The sequence below is a fragment of the Ascaphus truei genome, chromosome 4 (genome assembly GCF_040206685.1).
Source record: "Ascaphus truei isolate aAscTru1 chromosome 4, aAscTru1.hap1, whole genome shotgun sequence".
NCBI lineage: Eukaryota > Metazoa > Chordata > Amphibia > Anura > Ascaphidae > Ascaphus > Ascaphus truei.
The window spans coordinates 54,930,372-54,952,139 of NC_134486.1; the positions used below are offsets into that span (position 1 = coordinate 54,930,372).

The following is a 21,768-nucleotide window of genomic DNA, read 5'->3' on the forward strand; positions in this document are numbered from 1 at the left end:
AAGTACTGGACATATGTCTTTATATTACAGCATTTGATTCCAGCGTGACACCACAATTACTGTTTTTAGAGCTCCGGATATTTTGGTCTTTCTTTAGACCAATTTCTTCTATATATAAGGTTCAGCATATAAAGTGCGAACAAATACCTTTAACCAATTTTGTGGTTAAGATAATTTATCTATTACGTATAATTTGTAGGCAAAAGAAATGAAACAATCCAGAAAACTATTTTTTTGATGGGTCTAAGGTCTAAATTGCAGGTATTAATGGCCTATGAATTCCCAGAAATCTTCTAATCTGTTGAAATCCTTTATGACGTTATCAGAATGTCCCATGTGGCACTGGTGATATTCTGAGAAGATCGTTGCATTTTTTTTTTTCCTAGGGGAGAACATGTTTATTGCTCTCCAGAAGCAGCAAACACGATCTTCCTCCAATGGCCATGTAGGACTTTAACTTATGTTTCAATGCTGGGGATTTACTGACTACATCCGATTTAGGACCAGATCCACAGAGCCCTATTAAATCATGGCTCATAACATCACATTACCACAATCTGCAACGGACGTATTTTTCCTTGAGGTTAATGCATATCCCCAGAACTAATGATATTCAATGATTGTTTATCATCAACGGCATGGCCCAGGAAGGAATAGATTATGGCCCAGAAAGACACGAAGAGGAGGGATACTGGAGAGGAAGAGGAAGATGGTCCAATTACAGGAGACAAAGGAGAAGGAGACACTAAACATCAACAACACCACTGATAACCAGGGTAAAATCATTAATCTCTCTGAAATTACCCTAACAGAGGCACAAATCAGCCTCTTAGAGAAAGGCCTTTCCTATGTCCCCTCTAACAGATTTGATTTGTTCAAAGCAATAAAGGATGTCAACCTTTTTGCTAGAAAAATGTTGTTACATAAATTCTTCAAAAGGAGAGAAAGAAACATAACACCAAACGAATATGAAGAACTCCTACAAACACAAGATCAAGAACATCTCGCGAATCTAATCAATCTTCTCGAAGACGGGGAAAAAAAACCCGGGGACGGACCCCATACTACCCTAAAACCACAAAGCCGCTTCACGCCTCACCAATACACTTGCGCAAATATCTCCATCTTTCTGAATCTAGTCACTAAAGACCTCGAGACACTTAAGATGACCAAAGATAGTAGCAACCTAAGTCAACAGGAACAAAAGGCACTTAAAGAGATAAAAAATATGCATGAAATTACAATCAAACCGGCGGACAAAGGAGGTAATCTTGTGATACTTAAAACGGATGACTATAAAGCTGAGAACCTCAGACTGCTGAGAGATAAACAATGCTACAGGACCCTTGCCAAAGATCCAACTATAATATTCCAAAACGCTCTGGGATCAATACTAGAAAAAGGATTGAAAAATAAGGTCATAACAAAAAATGAAAGTGACTTTATGACCACAAAACAGCCTACGATCGCCACTTTTTACAGTATCCCCAAAATCCACAAAAACATCCATAAACCACCAGGTAGACCCATAGTGTCAGGCATTGGCTCACTCACTGAGAATTCCAGTATTTATATCGATAAAAAACTTAGGAACTTTGTAACATCTTTGCCAGAGTGTAGGGAAGCAAGGAGCACAGCTGAAGTAGAAATCTGCAGGGAGAGTCCTGTAGAAAAAATGAATAAGGGGCACAACTCCGTGCTAAAACTGAGGATGATTTATTGGATAATTGCACAGGGACAGAAACACAGCCCACACACCGACATGTTTCGTCCCACGGGACTTTATCCGTGGGACGAAACATGTCGGTGTGTGGGCTGTGTTTCTGTCCCTGTGCAATTATCCAATAAATCACCCTCAGTTTTAGCACGGAGTTGTGCCCCTTATTCATTTTTTCTACAGGACTCTCCCTGCAGATTTCTACTTCAGCTGTGCTCCTTGCTTCCCTACACTCTGATTTCCCTGATCAGGATTGCACGCAGTAGAACTTAGCCTGGATGGATTTCGTATTCCTATACACTCAATGGAAAGGTAATGGGCAGTAGCCCTCATTCTATGTTACCTTGGTCCCTATTTAGGGAAGTGTATATGGTAAGGGGGGTAAGCAGGGTAAACCATATCTGCGGTAGTCGCGCTGACTGACCGCTAGGTCCCATGTTCATGTCCCCCCTTAACCTAGTATTATATAATTGCTGGAATTATTTATGGAAGTTCCTATCTACCTATATGCTGTAATACAGTTTGTGAGTCTATACACTTGTATGAGCGTCAATCTCTACGTTTTAACATCTTTGCCATCCTTTGTACAGGACACTAAGGATGTTTTGAATAGACTACAAGGGATACAAGTTAACAAAAACACACTATTGGTCAGTTTTGACGTTGAATCCCTGTATACAAGTATAAAACACGAATTTGGCCTCTTAGCAGTTACACACTTTCTCTCCTCACGCAGCGGTCTGTTCTCTGAACATAATGCCTTTATCATCGAGCTTTTGGAATTTGTACAACAACATAACTACTTCTTGTTCGACTCGAAGTACTACCTCCAAATACAAGGAACAGCTATGGGGACTACGTGTGCCCCTACCTACGCCAACCTATATTTAGGTTGGTGGGAGGAGATTAGTGTATTCTCAGAAGGGATGTCTCTATACAAGGACCACATTGATTTATGGATCCGCTATATAGATGACATCCTTCTACTCTGGAACGGCTCCAAGAAGGAGCTAGATACCATCCTGAATCTGCTGAATTGTAATGACCACAACCTGAAGCTTACTTCAGAGGTAAGTGCCAGTAGCATCACTTTTCTTGACTTACGCATCACTATAAAAGATGATGGCTACCTCTCAACAAGCAACTATAAGAAAAAAACTGCAACTAATAGTTATCTAAGAGCTGATAGCTTTCATCCTCAACCCCTCATTAGGGGTATCCCCACAGGCCAATACCTGCGTATAAGAAGAAATTGTTCAGACACACAGACCTTTAAAATGCAAAGCATTGAAATGAGGGACAACTTAATCGCCAGGGGATACTCCAAACGTCAACTAAAAACAGCGTATCATCGAGCAATTAACATTCCACGCAATGATCTCCCCTAAATCTAAAACACAAGAAGGAAAAACAAAAACGAAGGAAATAAGATGCATTACCACGTTCCACAATCAGTGGAGAGATATCAACAAAATACTAATCAAACATTGGCATATCTTGATAAACGATAATGATCTTAAACTGGTCCTCAAGGATCGTCCTTCTGTGGTGTGGTGACGGGCAGCAAACATCAAAGACCACCTGGTACACAGTCATTTCACTGTAAGAAACAAGAAAAGCAAAACATGGCTCAGTGTTAGAGGCTCATGCAAATGCCACCGTTGTAAGGCATGTAGTTATATGCAGGAAAGTAAAAACTTCACAAACACAGATGGCAACAAGACCTTCAACATAAAACATTTAATCAATTAGAAAAGCTCAGGAATCATCTACCTTGTCACGTGTCTATGTGGCAAAAAGTATGTATGCAAACCCAAAAGGGAACTGAGAAAGCGTGTACTAGAACACATTGGATCTATAAGGAACTCTCTAGACACCCCTGTTTCCCGTCATGTCAGAGAACATCATGGAGGGAACATCAACACACTGCCATTTCAAGGGATAGACCACATACCCCCAAGTGTCCGTAGAGAAAACTGGGACAAGAAGCTTTTGCAACGTGAGGCCAGATGGATATATTTACTCAACACTCAATATCCATCTGGCATCAACGAAGGCTTTGTGTTTACTTCTTACCTTTAACACCTCTTCCTTAGTGCTACTACACAGAGGTATTCTTCTTGATCAACTCTCACATCAGTGAGCACTGTGTATACTTCTCACAGTATCAACATTGGTCAGATTTTCAAAGTATTTAATTTGGGTGAAGTACCTATACACCACCACCACCACTCGGCAACACAGGCGTCTCATGGTCACCATGACAACCACCGGGTATAAAAGAGCGACTGGAGACACAGATACGCCCACCCCGGAAGAAGTCGCAGGAAGCGACAAAACATGCAGCATGTCGGGTCTTTGCCGATAAAATCTACTTAAAAACTCACCTGTAGTTACACTGAGCACTGCTCAACATTGTTTACTCCTGTGCTTAACTCAGCCTATATTCGATGAAGTGCATCTCTTATTTGATACACCCATTTAAAGAGGTGTTAGCACTGCCACAGGGCAGTGCTGTCTGCAGTCAATATACATTCTACTAAGTTGTGAACAGAACTCATCTATTCACCTCGTTCTTAGCCAAAGTAGCAGATTGGAACGCCAGGATTACTATCTCTGTGCAGCCCATGAACATACCATTAACTGCGCCTCACTAAAATTTGATACCCGTTTCAAGTAAAAACCACTTAAGGCAGAGCAGGATGGTAGTGGAGTAGCGCCTTTTAGCAGTCGGGGGGGGGGGGGGGCGGCATCTGCTGATGAGGGGAACTAGGGGACATCTGCTGATGAGGGGGACTGAGGGACATCTGCTGATGATGAGGGGAACTGGTGGAGATCTGATGATGATGAGGGGGACTGGGGGAGATTTGATTATTATGTGGGGAGAGCTGATGATTATGGTGATGAGGGGGAGAGCTGAGGAGGGATGATGATGAGAGAGAGGATTGGGGAGAGGGAGAAAAAAATTGCAGTCGGTATTATCTTATATTACTATGCTGATTTATTTAAAGTGTATGGTGAATTTTACACAACTTTGAAGAAAAAGGCCCAATAGTATTTGAGAAAAAAAAGCTATTGAATCTCATAGTGGATGGGTGCTGAGAGGTTCTCACCCTCTACTTTAAGGTAAAGTAGAGGGTGAGAACCTCTCTGCACCCATCCACAATGAGATTCAATAGCTTTTCCAATGGCAGATTTCCCGTCAGGTCCGGGCCTGGGGCAGTAAAAATGTCCACCCCTATATAGATAAGTAATCTATATTTTCTATTTAATCTATATTTATATGTGTGCAGTATATTTAATTTTGAATCTACAGAATACTTTGATTTTTGATCGGGCCCTGAAAAAATGTTTGCCCGGGGGCCCACTCATTTTTAGCTATGCCACTGAATGCAGGGGTTCTGAACTCAAGATATCCCTGCTTCAGTACAGGTGACTTAATTAGTCCCTGCTTCAGCACAGGTGGCTAAATCAGTTCACTGCTTCAGCACATGTGTCTCAATCTGAAGCTCAGTCTTTGACTGAGTCTCTGATTGAACCACCTGTGGTGACGCTGGGATATCCTGAAAACCTGTCCTGTTGGGGGGTCTTGAGGACTTGAGTTGAGAACCCCTGCAGTAGTTAACACAATTCCCTTTCCGGACTACAGTCATTGAGCCTTGAAGATGCAGAACATGATGTTAACTTGGGTTACCTCATTAACGGAGCACTGTGGATTTTTTTAAATTACAAAATTGCTGCAAACTAGTCTGATATTTGTACTTTTGGTAGCACGTAAATATATATATAAAAACAAATCAAACTCAATTTCTCAATGTATTTAGCATACAAACTGCAAACACATTTCTGGCATGTATATTTTTGATAATACAGTATTTAACTCACTGTAGTGCCATTATTTATTCGCTGTTATTTATTTTATATAGCACTATTTTAAAACACTTTGGCTAAAGCATACATCATCATACAAATAGAAAAAAAATCCCAGTCTCATGTAACGGTGTTTCCCCCACCCGATGGGAGATTCTGCCATTGCAGCGAGTGTGGTGCATGCTACCTGTTGGTTGTGAGGACACAGGACAGGTTTCTAGGGTACATACCCCACATACTTCTCTAGCAGTGCAGCGCCTCCATCTGCCGCAGGCTCCAGAAGTATGGAGGCGATCTCCTACGGTAGAAATACTCCCTCTCCTTCCCCAGTAAGATCACATACCAGGCAGGAGATATATGGAACAGGAATGGCTTTATTCTGTTCAGTACAATGCCATTACAGCAGGCCTCTGCCCTATGCAGTCTCTGGTGGTCTATCCAGCTGTAGGATGGTCCCTGGACATCCACTATGGGTCAAAGGCCCCCGCAGCTGTCCTTGTTCTTCCCTGCCCCTCAAGCAGAGGCAGAGGAAAGGTCCACACTCACTCTCCCCCTGAGGGGAAGAGGAACAGAGAAGGCCCAATGCTCAGACACTCTGGTGTGTGACCTGCCTCTCTCAAGTGGGGAGAGGCACTACTGAATTTGGGTGGCAATCCCCCTGAAGTACAGCCAGTAGGAGGGCACCAGGTCTGACCCACAATTGGGTATACTCAGGCATGGTTCCACCTCCTCCCCCTGTCACTCAAGGGTACTGCAGGGAGTGGGGAAAACCCATGATAAGTACTGGCAGGCCTGCTCTTACCAGGGCTTACCGCCAGTGAGGGCAGACTGGTAGCCAAGAACCAGTCCTGGCTACACTTACATTGCTGCTAGCTCACAGTGATGTGAGGTACACACTGCATTAGGGTACCGATATCAGCTGCTTGATACATGGTCCCTAGAGGGGCTTAATTCCTCTTTTCCCAACACACACTAATGTCAAGCAATAAGTCAGAGAGTGTTAAGAGGCTAGCTGACATCCAGTGACAGTTTAGTGATTCAGCTCTTCAATCCACCCTCATTGAGACTCGTTTTCTATTGCTGCCTGCTGTAAATACCAGAAATCCAAGCATTGCAAGCTGTGTGTTTCATAAACGCTGCCACTCCCCTGCAGGCCATACTGTATCTGTGCCCTTAGCACATGAAAACTCAATTCCCTGCGCCGTTTCTTTCATCAACATACTGTATATAGAGCACAATACCTGCATTGAATATTGTGCTTAATCGCCTACAGTATATTGTGACATAAAGTAGGCCTAGCATACCAGGAACAGTAGTTGATTAGCAAAATACTTACAACTGTGTTACTTTCCTTAAATATAAGCTGGTTCAGTATATTTATTAATTCACCGTGGTTTAGAAAAGAGAATCAGAAAAATGAGTTCTATGTCTTTTCTTTATAGGTATCTGGCCCTCTGAAGAGGTACTGGCCTACTACTGCCTCAAGCACAAAGACATGTTCAGGTAAAGAACTGTACATAATAATATTTCCAATCCATCAGGTTTATTATATCTGTATGTTAAAGTTTATGGTTAAAATCACTAGATTATATATGGAAAAAAAGTCCAAGGTGAAAACATGTTGCTCTTGACAAAGAATTTTAAACTGCCTGTGGGTACTAATATTGCACAGCAAGCTTATTGCTGTATGTCAAAGACTTTTGATTTCCACTCAAGGCATTCTATTGCACTTTGATTTTTTGGGGGAAACAAAAGTGAAGCTTCAGTCAATCAATGCTCATTGTGAAGGTCAGACAGAATAACAGGCATTTTGTAAACTCCCTTTTGTCATTAGAACTATTGAATATTTTGTACTAAACAATACCATATCATTTAGCTGTGACTGCGGCAACGGCCATATCAGCACATTGTGTTTCATTTGCTTTGGTGTCGTACTAGCAGTGTGGCAATTCACGTTTGAAAGGATGGAGTTACCATTTACCACGAGATGCATGTTGTACTACAATGTCACAGCCAATAGCACAGGTCACACTTGTAATGTGAGATTTCTTGTTGTCAACAATGTTGCCTGTATCCTGTGAATGCCTTGCATAGTAATAACACATATGTACCTGATGTACCTGTAGCTTTTATCATATTACTGTATTGGAAATGTATCACTGCATATATGTCTTCATTTACACCTTCTATGGTATTTGTAGTAGTGAGAATAGGATTAACAATGCTATCCTTTGCTAACAATTATATTTCGTTACTCTAGCTAGTTTAGTTTTAAAAGGGAGCACTATTGACAAAGGGGAAAAACGGGAACCTTCTGAGATTTTTCAGCTCAGCAGTGGTAATGTTGCAGAAAACACTAATGAGGGAACCCCCCACTGCTTTGCCTGCTTTGTGACTTTTCTTTTTCATAATTATTTTTAAAACGCAAAACGACATGAGGTAGCCCGGTAGTGTCTCTACAACTTCCTGGTAACTTCATTTTTTTTTTTTTTTTTTTTACTGCAGATGGCAATTTATTCTTGTAACATATATGTGTCGGCCCATTTTCTTCTAATTTGTATGGGCTCTGCCATTTCTTTTCTCTTTTTCAGGGACCTTGCTGTGTGTGAGCTAGGGGGTGGCATGACATGCTTGGCTGGGCTCATGGTAGGTCTTTTCTCAATTCCAATCCCATTCACAGAGAGGAACAAAAGGAAAAAATGTTCCACTGCCTCCAACTGCTGGGTCAGAGAACTGTCAACAGCATCAGCTGCGGTCAAGCTGCAGTCTTGAGAGACCTTCCAGGTTGACTTACTTTCGTATCATATTGATTTTTTGGTTGCCTCGGTGAGCAGAAACATTTTACCTCAGTGTAGTCAATATCTCTTGTTGTGACATTCCAATCCACAGTATGCTATGTCTTGCCATAGTCGGAGCATGTTTTTTTTTCAGATTATAGTTCCATTTGCTGAAATACAGGAATAGCCTGGCGAATCACAGTTGGAGCACTATGATATAGCTGCTAATGTTTTGCCTGCATTATTACACCAACAAACATGATCCAGAGCTCTCAGTAATTAGATTCTTTTGAATTACATTGGCCATTCAGGAGCGTCGGTCACCATTCTCTGGGTTGTGAGTCATGTATTCAGAAGATATTATGTAGCAGCACAGTGCATTAGACAAGTTTTTATGTCTCTACAAATAAAGGCATATTGTTACACTGATTGGCATTTGACAAACCTGTCGCGTTTATACAATGTGTTGAGGTTACAGCCCAATGTGCGAGCATGTCAAACTCACAAAAAAATTACCCTTACAAAGCCATCTGCCTGCAATGCAAAGTTATATGAAGGGCATCAGGCAGTCAGACAGAAGCAGGCTGAAAGGCAGAGTGACAGCCTTGTATGATGGCTCTACTAGATAAACAGAAGCCCGCAAATGAAAGCCTCTCAGAATACCATCATCCGCTGTCACAATGCAATTACTGAACAGAATGATAGCAAGATAGAGACTCCCGCAAATGGAATGATAAAAGTATTGACTGATTTGATTGAATGATTAAAATAATGCAGACATAAAATGAAAAAGATTGAAGATTGTTACAGAGAAATAGGTGAGGAAGCATGATACTGAAGGCTTGTCACTCCTGTCTTCACTTCCACACAGACAAGCATATTTTGCTCATTGTTTGCTGTGCTCTTTTCTTCAGGTTGCTATTTCTGCAGATGTCAAAGAAGTTCTGTTAACTGATGGAAATGAAAAGGCCATCAAAAGTATCCTTATTAACATACAAAATGGGTTTGTTATGCTGATCCGTCTTTACCAGCAGTGTAATGGTTGGTGTAAAAAGGACAGCATGGGTTATTATAAGGCGACTCTAGCACATAAGTAATTGAAATAAACACCTTGAGGGAGGTATTTAGAGATAGAAGGCCAGTTGCAGAAGTAAGCAGTTCAAGGGTAAAAAAAAAAATGGTGCTGAAAGGCCTTCCAGCAGCAGGACAGTCTAGATTTTGCAGCCAAATTGTGTTATGATCTTTAACTGTATGCACAAAGATCCACTGCAGGCCCAATCAGCACTGAAAAGGTTCAAAGATACATTTAGAATGAAACAGAACAACTTTATTTGCACCACTGCATACACCTTGTTTATCTGTGTGCTCTATATTTTGTCTGTTTATGTGCTTAAATGTAAGTTAATATGAGGCACTAAAACAAGATGTAAATTATATGTGTTGTGATTTGTAAATTATCATAGTGTTCTGTTTGGTACCATGAACAGTCCTACTAGGAAAATAAACCCCTGCTGGGCCCAGAAAAATATTGCAGCAACTAAATATATTTAGTCAGTTTAAAGGCAATTTTGAAATTGTTAACACTTCTTAAAGTTCTTACTCTCAGAAAGAAATATTTATGTCAATGATGTTCTTATCAGATTTCTATATTGCATATCCAATTGCACTTTTCATTGCTAATTTATGCTATTAAGCATATTATTCCAGGGCACTAGGACGTTTTGCCATGACACCACTCTGCTGTGTACACAGACTGTAGGGAAATTGAACTGTACAGTAAGAAGAGTAATTTGCAGCTGCACTGAATGGTAATAATGGCACAGGAACCGATTTCTACAGTGAAGCTGTTGGAGATTTAGAGAGGAAATGGAAGATGTCTATTTGCATTTGTTCTCTTGATTCATTTAATGTGAATTGTCAAGGAAGATGAAATTGTTATTCCACTGCAATTATGGCTTCTAATCATACCTAGGAAATTCAATACAAGTTTTATCCTGAGGAAGGTTGCAATGTAAGAACTGTTTGACATCATATCCAGCCATCATAAGGTTTATTCTGTGGACAGTGCTTATCACCATATACTATATATGTATTTATTACATTTCAAACATGGCTTTGGCCCAAAAAATGTAATTGGAATAAAAATATTATGCAAAACAGAATGCTGTGTGTTAGTCACACAAATGAGTTTGACATGGCATAATATCCAGACGCTGTGGCATTAAATGAACATATCATATTGCAATATTTAGTATTTGGCATACATGTCACTAATGCAGTTTGATATCAAGGGAGATGTATTTCAAGCAAATTAGTTGTTTTTTGCCTTAAGATTAAGGCTTAAAAAGGCATTTTTATCCTGTCTTAAAATATTAATCTTTCAAGACATTTTTCTTGCATACGTTGGCTTTTGCAGGTGGTTATAGTAGTAAGTAGCAAAAAAATATATATCCAACACATATTATAATTGGATCAAAAACTGCATTTTGTTCTTTCACTTTTGTCCTTTATCCTGTACATCTCCACAAATGCAAAGCTGCTATATACCCCTCTCATGAACCCTTAGCATCTACTATCGGGCTCTTTTCATCTGATCAAATATCAGGCATGTTTCCGACTGACCTAATCAGGTGTTTATCAGAAAGTTTCTTGATGCATACGCGAGCAAAACTATTTTTTTCTGTAGCTGTGCACCTATGTTTTGGAGTTTAATATACAGTCCCCAAATGACTTACTGCTATTCCTCAAAACAGACCAAAAATTACAGTGCTACATAATATGTATCTGCATGTAAAACATAAGAAATCATTTAATTTAAAGGATTGTTATCTTTAATGTTATGGGGTTAAGGAATCTTTCAGGGTTTACGTTCTTACTAGAACTCAAAGTAGCTACATTTCTATTTTTCCATCAGTAGTTAGAAGGGCGGCCAGGTTTACTAAACGGGGCAAGTGTTTTTGCTTGTGCGATCACCATTATAGCACAATATTCAACTTCCAAATGGAAAGTTTAACTCCAAGACTAAAGGGTAGACGTTAAGAAGTCCCATTCCTCCAGGGCCATTGAGAAAGGCGGCTGCGGCAGCCGAAACGTCGGATTCTATGGCAGAAATAAAAGCATGAATAATAAGAAATCCATAGAGCCTACTTTTTTCCTAGTTATGTAACCTTCGATAGGAAGAAGCAGGAGTTCAGATGCTCTGGTACTAATGTATATTTACATAGCAACATAACAGTGAGTGCTCTGGGCTGATCATTTTTTTTTAATCTATTTGTAGGGAGACAGTGAATGCTAATAGTAATGTGCCTCATTTTTTTTTTTAAGCAGGGGAATCTTTTCTATTTTTCTCATGTGCAAACCACCCTATATTCCCATACCCCAGACAACAACATATAGATTGTAAATGTTATGGTGGTGGGTCTTGTGACTGAACAATTCTATCTGTAGTGCTGCTTGTACTTTGTATGGTTCTACAAAGAAATAACATTACTGTCATGTGTAGCCCTGGTTCCCCACAACTAAAGGGGCTACCGGTACTGCCGTTACCTGTTGGCTCACAGAAGGCCTGAGCCTCCGTCACTGGGAGCCTGGGGTGACTGTATGCCATCTTGGTGCAGCGCCTCCACCTGAAAGGGATCCTTGCACAGCAGGATAAGCCCCTCCCAGGAACAATACCAGTAATACACACACACACACACACACACACACACACACACACACACACACACACACACACACACACACACACACACACACATATATACATCAACATTTACTGTAAACCCTAATAACAGTACCCTGTACCACGCAGTATAATAGGCTCCAACCTGATACCACCAGTGAGTGTCCCCAAAGTTCATTGGGTGCCAATAACCTGATGTCCTTTTCCCAATGTCCAGGCCCACCCAAAGTGTAGGCGTTAGCGCTATCCCTTGGAATGTTAGTGCACTTAGTTGAGGTCCTTGCCGGGTACTCCAGTACCTGGTGCGACCGACTTAGCAGCTGGTATCCGCATGATCCAGCGACATAGTCGTCCGCGAAGGAGTCCGCCTCTTCCGACTGGCGGGGTCCCTCCGGTTTGCGCCAAACACCTATCTCTGCTGGCTGTGATTCCCTTAGCTCTATTGGATGCCTTGCAACATGTGGTCTGCAGCCCAGAGGCTCATGGGAGCTGTAGTTCCCCTGCGGAGGTCTGGGTGTAATCGCCGCCGCTTGCGCTATACTGCGCATGTGCAAGGTGTACAAATATGGCCGCCGCAACTTGGGAACTCACTGCGCATGCGTGATGTCTTCTGCGCATGCGCCCACAACCAAGATGGTCACCGCCCGCAGTGCCGAACCTCCCCGGAGCTCCGACAGCTCCCTGCACAGCTGCAACCTCACAACTGTCACCCTCACGCAGCCCGGAGGTAAGAAGGGAACCTGGCTACACCCTTCCTCTGGTGTAGATTCCAACGCCCCGCTTGCACAACATATAACCATAACATTAGTTACATAATAAAAATGCTGTGCATGTTATATAACTTAATGAATACAGTCTCAAAACAATGTTATACAACTCGGTAAACATGTTGATAACAGTGGCCAGCTTATCTTTAGCCGGCTGCTGAGACTCATAGTGGGGTGACCCCTAGCTGATCATAAGCTACTCTAGTGGGAGGGCACCTCACTCTCTGACTCCTGCGAATCTCTTCTGCAGTATCTCCCACTGGGGAAAGTCTATCATAGCCTGGGGCCTTGCCCCATCTGTGAATGGCATTCGTTCCCATTAAAGTTTCTATGGGGCACAAAACTTGGGCTTCTTTAATTCAATTGTTGAATCCGGTTATGGTACTTGAGGCGCAGGCCCATTACCCGGTGCTCCCTCGGGAGGTGCCCACCAGTCTCCATTGGAACCAGCGGAGGTTCCTTCCAAAGGATCTTGGCTAGACTCGACTTCTGATGTGGGAGTCTCAGGGGACTCTTCTAGCTTACTGGCTGATATTAAAGTCTCCTGTTCAGAGTCACTCTTTCCCACTTGGGGAATGGGCAACAAATGATGTCTGTGCCAGACCTTTACCCGGCCATCCACGTCTTGTATGCGGTGGACTGGGAGGCCTGGCATCTGTGATTCTACTTCCAAGGCCCCGTCACAATAGCGGTTGGCCAGCTTGTGTTTGCTGTGTTTTCCTAGGTTACATAGGAGAATGGCATCTCCAGGCCTTACGATATCTGACCTTGTGGTCATACCTTCTTTTGTTATTAGTGTTCAGCTGTGCTGAGGCCTTTTCCGCTAATTGATACACACATTGTAGGTTGTCTTGGTGTCGTCGAACGTACTTGTAGTGCGCAGTATTGGGTACCCCATCGGTAAATATCTGAAGACGGATGTCCACAGACAGCCATGCCTCTCGCTTGAACATCATAAAGTAAGGAGTGTACCCTGTGGATTCAAGTAGTTGCAATTATATGAATGCGCCATCGCTTCCACGTGTCTGCTCCACACAGTCTTTTATGAGCCCTTTAGAGTGCCTAGCATTTTGAGCAGCGTTCAATTGAACCTCTCTGGCAGAGCGTCTCCCTCTGGATGATACGGGGTGGTTCTGGACTTTTGTATGTTGAGCAGCTTAAGCAGCTCCTTGATGACCTTGCTCTCGAAGTCTCTACCTTGGTCAGAGTGCATCCGATTTGGGAGACCGTAGTGGATGAAGTATTTCTCCCACAGCACTTTAGCCACCGCTATTGCCTTCTGATCTTTGGTAGGGAAGGCTTGAGCGTACCGTGTATAGTGGTCAGTCACCACCAGCACGTTCTCGATACCTCTTGAATCCGGTTTGATGCATAAGAAGTCCATGCGCACGAGGCCCATGGGACTTGAACTTTTTATATGCCCATTGGGGCTGCACGAGTGGGCAGTGTCTTCCTCTAGATACATCTAAGGCATTTCCGACAATGGCCTTCTTGGCCACAGTTGAAGCAACGAGTAGCAGGATGGATGTCCCGGCTCGGATAGGGATCTGACCACCTAGGTGTCCTGGACACGGCAGCTTGTGCTTTGGGAGGAGCATCGTCTTTGGAGCCTTCTGCTTCCTTGGGTTTTGGGGTCGCCACCCCTTTGAGATTGTCATTGCGTGGCTCTTTAGGTTTCTTGGGGGTGTGGAAATATACTTGAACCTCCTGTTCCTGTATGTGGCTCATCAGCTCCATAAAGTTGGAGGGTTGTGCGGTTCGAGGGGCGCCTCCCATTAGAAGGGCAATGGGGTGTAACTGCAAAGATCCTTTCAGGAGTTGTTTGAATCTATACTTGTTCACCACTGCGGCCGGGATGATCTTTTTAGAGAGTAACCCCTATAAGAATAGCTATAGACATTGGGTAAACATTTACCAACTCTTCTCCCTCCTTTTGGTGGAGAGCCAGAAACTGAGCCAACAGCTCCATGGGCGTGGGAGTTATCCCAGAGAAGGCCTTGAGCTTCCTATAGTTCTGAGACTGAGAAGACATCATTAAGGCCTCCACTAGTTGCGACAGGGTCACTCCAAACTCAGAGCCACCAGTGGACAGATGACTGTAGCATGCTGACCCTGGTGTAGTGGCTTGTATGGGGCTGTTCGCATACTGGCTGGGGGAAGGTGACTGGTGTGGAGTCGAGGCTTGGCGGGGTGCCTCTTGCAGGGCACTTGGGGTGAATGTCACTCTGGGTAGAGGTATGTCTCTTCGGGTGGGGGTACTTGAAGCCGGGGCTGGGGGACTCCATCTCCCAGTGGTGTAGGCGGATGTGGCTGCGTCAGTCTTATAGGGAAACTCTGAGGAGATTTCTGGGGTGGACGTGGCCATGGGAGTTGACAGACCAGGGTATATCAGTGGGTAAACCTCAGGCAGGACCTCAGATTGGTTTTGACCTGAGGGACATCTTCCAGGCATATCTCGTGGTCGGTGACCAGTAGTATGGCACTGGAACTAAAAGTGGGGCCAAGTTTGTGAACTTGGATCCTGGCACTGGCCAGTCCTGGGGAGTTTCTTGCGTGGTCGTAAACGGTACTTATAGACATAAGGATGGGGACTCCTCCCACTCCGACCACGTGGAGCGGGAGTACACCATATTGTAAGGCCCAGTGTTGGACCTGTTGCTGAGAGGGCACGAACACGGTGTGTTTAAAAATAAAAAAAAATAAAAAATTTAAACTGTGTAATAGGGCACCCCAGGTCTGATATCTCAGCAGCGCCTCCAAATGTAGCCCTGGTTCCTCCACAACTAAAGGCGCTGCCGGTACTGCTGTTACCTGTTGGCTCACAGAAGGCCTGAGACTCCGCCACTGGGAGCTTGGAGTGACTGTGTGTCTGGCTCGGTGCAGTGCCTACACCTGAAAGGGATCCTTGCGCAGCAGGATAAGCCCCTCCCAGGAACAGTACCAGTAATACACACACACTCAGGTATATATATATATATATATATATATATATATATCAACCTTTATTGTACACCCCAATAGCGCTATCCCTTGGAATGTTGGTTCACTTAGTTGAGGTACCTGCCGGGTTCTCCAGTACCCGGTGCAGCCGACTTAGCAGCAGGGATCCGCATGATCCAGCAACGTCGTCATCTGCGAAGGTGCCCGCCTCTTCCCACTGGTGTGGTCCCTCTGTTCACACCAAACGCCTATCTCTGCTGGCCGTGATTCCCTTAGCCCTATTGGCAGCCTGGCAACATGTGGTCTGCAGCACAGAGGCTCATGGGAGCTGTAGTTCACCTGCGGATCTGTGGGTGTAATCGCCGCCGCTTGCGCTATACTGCACATGGTGTACAAAGATGGCCACCACAACTTGGGAACTCATTGCGCATGCGCGATGTCTTCTGCGCATGCGCCCGCAACCAAGATGGCCACGCCCACAGTGCCAAACCTCCCCGGAGCTCCGACAGCTCCCTGCACAGCTACAACCTCACGGCCGCCCCCCTCACGCAGCCTGGAGGTAAGAGGGGGACCTGACTACACATGTAAATAAGGTTACAGTGTATAAGATTCAATTTGAAATCATCCAAACTATCCAGGGAAACTTTAATAAATGTCTTTTTTATTTTTAAACTGAAAGCACTTATGCCACTTCATAAAAATATTGGTGTATAATGAGCGTGAGTTTGTTCCACAGGAACCATGGCAGCGAAGGAGAAAGGTTTAAGGTGAACGAGAGCAGTGGAGGTTAAAGAGGTGGAAAGGAGACCACCGTTATGACCAGAACCCATGAAACGTGTAGGGGCATAGCAAGAAATCAAAGCTAATACTGTATATAGGAACGAGCAGAAGAGTGGAGAGTCTTGATGGTGAGGAGATCCAGAACTTAATGGGATACCAGGAGTGGAATTTAAAGTGGAGATCAGCAGACACTGTTCTAGGAGAAAGTAAAATGATTCTAGATGCAGAATTTTGGATAGAATTGCAACGAGAAAGTTGTGAAGCAGGGAGGCCTATTGGTGGTTAGGTTACAATAATCCAGACGGGAGAGGATAAGGACATGGATTAGTTTTGAACAGTAGAGTGATAAAGGAAATGGCAGTTCTTGGCAATGTTATGGAGGAAGAAGTGACAAGTTTTACCATAAATGTGAATGGAGGAGGAGAGAGGGAGTCAAATGTCACACCAAGGCAATGGGCTTTGGTGACTGCATAGGCGGTAATTCCATTTGCTGTGAAGATAAAATCAGGTACAGCGCCAGGTTTAGGAGGAAATATGAGGAGTTCAGTTTTAGACATACTGTGCAGTAATAATAACACAATACTACCATACATAATCTTTAGACTAGCAACGAAAGCAACCACAAATTCTCCTATTTATCCTGGGACATTTCTGGCCAGTACTTGTTTCCATCATTTACAGTATAAGAGCCTCAGTAAATGAATGAGATTTGAAAAATTAGTCCAAAACTATTCCTCTGAACTTAAATTTGCTAAATGTAAATGTACCGTTTTTTTTTTTAACCATTCATTTTAATTTTGTTCACATTTTGGCGTACAGCAAATAAGAAGTTGGGATGGGGGTTAGACGGGTACAGAAATAATAATAGGGAGGCGTATGGGGGGTGTAGGGGGATGCACAAGTAGCTTTACTTACATCACAAATTGCATAACACATTGTTACAATAACTTTGCTGTTGAACACTTCCCCCCCCCCCTCTGTTTTAACATATTTACTAAAAAGTACAGAGTCTCGATCTATCACTGTTTCTCATTGCATACAGCTAAGGTTCCCAGACTGCCATGAATCTCTTTAAGGAATCGTTAAGAATTGCTGTAATTTTTTTTATAGCATAAGGTCTGACATATTCTTTCGATTACCACTTGTAGGATTGGGGCTGGGTTTCTTCAAATCTCCTATGCTGCATTGTGCCACTGACATGATATGGAGAGAGAGTTTACATTCTCTAATACAGGGGAGCGCAATCTTATTTTCCTTTGCCGCCTGCCGGCTGTTCCCCTCTCTGCGCGCACCCCGACTCTTACCTTGCCTCCGGTGTCGGCGCCATGACGTCACGTTGACGTTTCCATGGCGACGCGTCTAGAGAAGCAAGGTGAGTGCACTTAATTTAAATGCCTTCGGGAAACTCGTGGGGTCTCTGTAAACCCTGTGCCTCCGCAGCGAATCTGCACCCCCCAGTTTGCGCACCGCTGATCTAATAGCTATAGCCTAAATTGGATTATTCAATAGGGCCACCCAGTGATCTGGTGAGCCCAGGAATGTATTCAATAGTTGGAATACCTGCCTCCACCACCTCTTTAGCTGTGCACAAGGCCATCAGGTATGCAGAAGTGTACCTTCCTGACCGCACCATCTGAAGCATTGGGGAGATACCGTCTATATATTTTAATCGATTTGGATGGGATCAAATACCACCTATACAGTAGCTTGTAACTATTTCCCGTAATCACAGTATTCATGAAGATCGAAGCTGTGGCTTCCCATATGTCCCTGTGATAGTAGGGGGTAGCCGGCCTTCATTAATAAAGGTGGAGCCCGGCTGGCTGCCCCTGAAACCGCATGGCAAGGGCTGAGAGTATCAGCTCTTGGGTCTACTATTGTAACTTACCGTGTTGCCCTGAAATTCTATTCCCTTTATACTGTCCCCCATAGGGTTATAAGCTACGAACCATGTGTGTGGTTAACTATGTAAGCCCAGTGGGCCAGTTAAGGCATTATATGTTGTATTCTCTTTGACTCATGGTCCTGTAGCTGCTTGTGCAAGCTTATAAGTGGTTTGCCTTGTATGGGTGGCCTCTTATGAGAAATAGCTGCAGGGCAGAGACTTCTGGAGCTTGAGGAAAAAGGTGGATATTTGGGAGCAAACAAGGTTAACCTGTATTGCCTGCCAGCAAGGTATTAGAACTGGGTATAGGAGGATGCATGCTAATGCAGGTTCTAGAATCCCAGCTCGCAGATCCCAGTTTTAGAGTGTCAGCTCTAGGGATCAAATGTTACTGTTACTGTATTGGTTGTAGGGGCTGGTGTGTTTGAACAGGTTTTAGAGCCCAATTCAAAGACCCCACATTTTAGATCCAAATTGTACAGTGCAAGCTCTAGGGATCAAGTTTCAGTGTTGCTGTATTTTAAAACTACAATGCCTGGTGTGTTTCTCCTGTGAGGAAAAAACTGTTTGGTGACAAAAGGCAGCCAGATGTAGATTAGCATAGCAAAAGAAAAGCAGGTTTGTAGCACATGGTGAGGAGGAAGGGCTATGAACAGGATATCTGGAATGAAAAGCCTTTGTTTCACATAGACCCAGCGGAGCCAGGAACACAGGGTATATGGGGCTGGCCAGGAAAATGGTTGCTGGATGTCAAACTCATAGGCACGATTTCTATTGGCAAGTTTTGAATTTTCCCCTCCTATCACTGAATGCACAACCACAATCCATGCTGAAATTGGCTGCCAGCCCCCTCAGTGTATTAGTTAGGCAGCAAGCCCTATATAAGGAAGAGAAGTGTAGCAGCTCTCTCTTTTCTGTTGGAGATTTGAAGAGACAAGCAGCTGCTGGCGGGCTTCTCAAAGGTGCTTCTGAATGAAAGAACTATTCACACAGAGAAGCATGGAGAGGCCTAGCCAGCAGGCTGGAACCAACCGGAGCAGACAGGGTAATGCCTTTTTGTTGAAGCAGGAGCCCTGCAACTAGGAAAGGGCTAGATCTCAACCCCAGTAAGTGTGTATATTCTCTGTATTTTGTATATGTGTGTGTTTCCGAGGTCTTATCAAAATCTCAATTTATTTCACTGACTTGTTTTGCCTTGTGATTGATCCCTTAAATATAAATGTGTTAAAAGACCTGGGCTACCGTGACAGTCCCCCCATGTCTCGGGGTCCCTGGGTTTCCCCAGGTCTGCCTCCCATTGTTGTATATATGATTCTTTCAGACCCCTCCCTTCTGGTATCAACTCTTGATATATACTAGATATTAGGCTTTTGGCATGTGGATCACATATACATACCATTTCTATATATGTTCTAGTGTTTGGTATACCTTTATGTTGTGTGCTTTTGGTGAAGTGCCTAATTTGTATATAACGGAAAAGTTCTGCATTCGGTATGTTTTGTGCGTCTTTTAGGTAGTCAAATGTTTTAACCACTCCTTCCCCAATCACATCTCTAATTTTTGTGATTCCATGGTGTGTCCATCATTTAAAGCTTTCCCTCCCTTGCCCAGGAAGAAACCTGGGGTTACCAAACAAGGGAAACATGGTGTTATTTGGCTGCATTGACCCTTTCTTTATCTCTGTTGCATTCTATATTCCGAGGGACGTGTGTGGTGGGGAGTATCTTTCCTTCCTTGACTCTGTGGGTCCTGGATATCCACATTATATCCTCTAGTTATGTGTGTGTGGTGTAGTAATTCTCAATGTTCACCCATCGAACTGTAAGATGTGCCAGAGAACCATCTGAGCTATTTGTGCCACATGAAAGTATTCCCAATAGCTGGGCACAGCCAGTCGCTCCCTAGCATTAGCCTGGAGGAAAACACCTCTCCTCATTCTTGCCTTGCATTTACCCCAAATTAATGTCATCGTTTGTTTTTGTATGTCCTCTATATCTTTAAATTTAAGCTTAATTGGGAGTGCTCTGAAAAGGTATAGGAAGGAGTGTAATTTTAATTGATTACGTTTTTCCTATCCATGAAATGGAATATTTTTACCAGGTTTCTAAGTCCCTTTTTAAAATGGGAATCATGTCTGGATAGTTGGTCTGGTATAGTGTGTTGTATTTTTGCGTAATTTTTACCCCCATGCAGGTAATTGTTTCCTTATACCACTTGAAATTAAAATTAATGTCCATGAGTTTAACCACTTCTGGAGAGAGATTGATGTTTAAGGCTTGCGATTTGCTACTGTTAAAACGTTGAATCCTGAAATTGTTTCAAATTTCTCCAGAGTATTGTACAGGTTTGGTAGTGTGGTCATTGGTTTGGTTAAAATAGTTATTATATCGTCTGCAAACAGGCTAAATTTTATATTCATCGATACCTATCTTGATCCCCTCGTATCCTGCTTGCTAGGGGCTCTAGCGACAGAGCAAACAGCAATGGTGAAAGTGGACACCCCTGTCTCGTGCCATTTTTATTCTCTAGTGTTACCGAAAACAAACCAGAACTTTTTATGGGGGCAGTTGGAGAGCTGTACAATAAGTTTGTCCAGCTCAGGAAGTTCCCAGTAATCCCAAATGCTCTAAGGGTCCTGAACAGACATAGCCAGTTCACTCTATCGAATGCTTTCTCTACATTCAGTGACAAAACCTTCATTGGAGTCTTGGTGTTTTTGGCTACCTGAATCAGGTCTACTACTCTACGAATGTTGTTCGGGGCCTGTCTATTGGGAATAAACCCCAGTTGATCTGGGTGGACAAGGCCTGGTAGCACTCTGTTCAGCCTTGTTGCCATCACCTTCTCTTAGATCTTAATATCCTGGTTTATTAATGAGATAGGTCGATAGTTTTTACAGGTTAGTGGGTCCTTTCCCATCTTGTGTATTAGAATTATAAATGTATTAAGCATCTCTTTAGGGATTACTTTGGTCTTTAAGAAGCTATTGAACATTTTAACCATGTGCGGAATAAAAATGTTTGCAAACATGCCTGTGTAGCCATCAGGCCCTAGGGCTTTTGATGGTTTGATTGATCTAATAGCTTCCATAACCTCCTCCTGAGTAATCCCCTTGTGTAAGTTACTCGTCTACTCCGGGGTTAAGTGCGGGAGATTGTATGACTCTAAGAAAGCGCCTAATGCCTTTCCAGTCTTCGGTGTATGTCCCCATCATAAAGAGTACTTGTAACGCTGTGCTCACCACAAACAAGGTGGGACCCCGGTACTGAGGTGGGAATAGGTATAACGCCACCCACAGCCATGGGGCCACGTCTGGAGTGCGGATGTTCAGGAAGCCGGGTCAGGATTGG

At 43.3% G+C, this 21,768-nt stretch overlaps 1 protein-coding gene across 1 annotated transcript in view; it reads left to right on the plus strand.

The window, feature by feature from the left end:
* Positions 1-21,768, plus strand: part of CAMKMT (calmodulin-lysine N-methyltransferase) — a 536,774-nt gene that overhangs the window by 391,002 nt on the left and 124,004 nt on the right. The window contains exons 4-6 of the mRNA XM_075595793.1: positions 7,030-7,090; positions 8,179-8,233; positions 9,279-9,342. Coding sequence (XP_075451908.1) covers positions 7,030-7,090; positions 8,179-8,233; positions 9,279-9,342 — 180 coding nt within the window. The remainder of the gene's footprint in view (positions 1-7,029; positions 7,091-8,178; positions 8,234-9,278; positions 9,343-21,768) is intronic.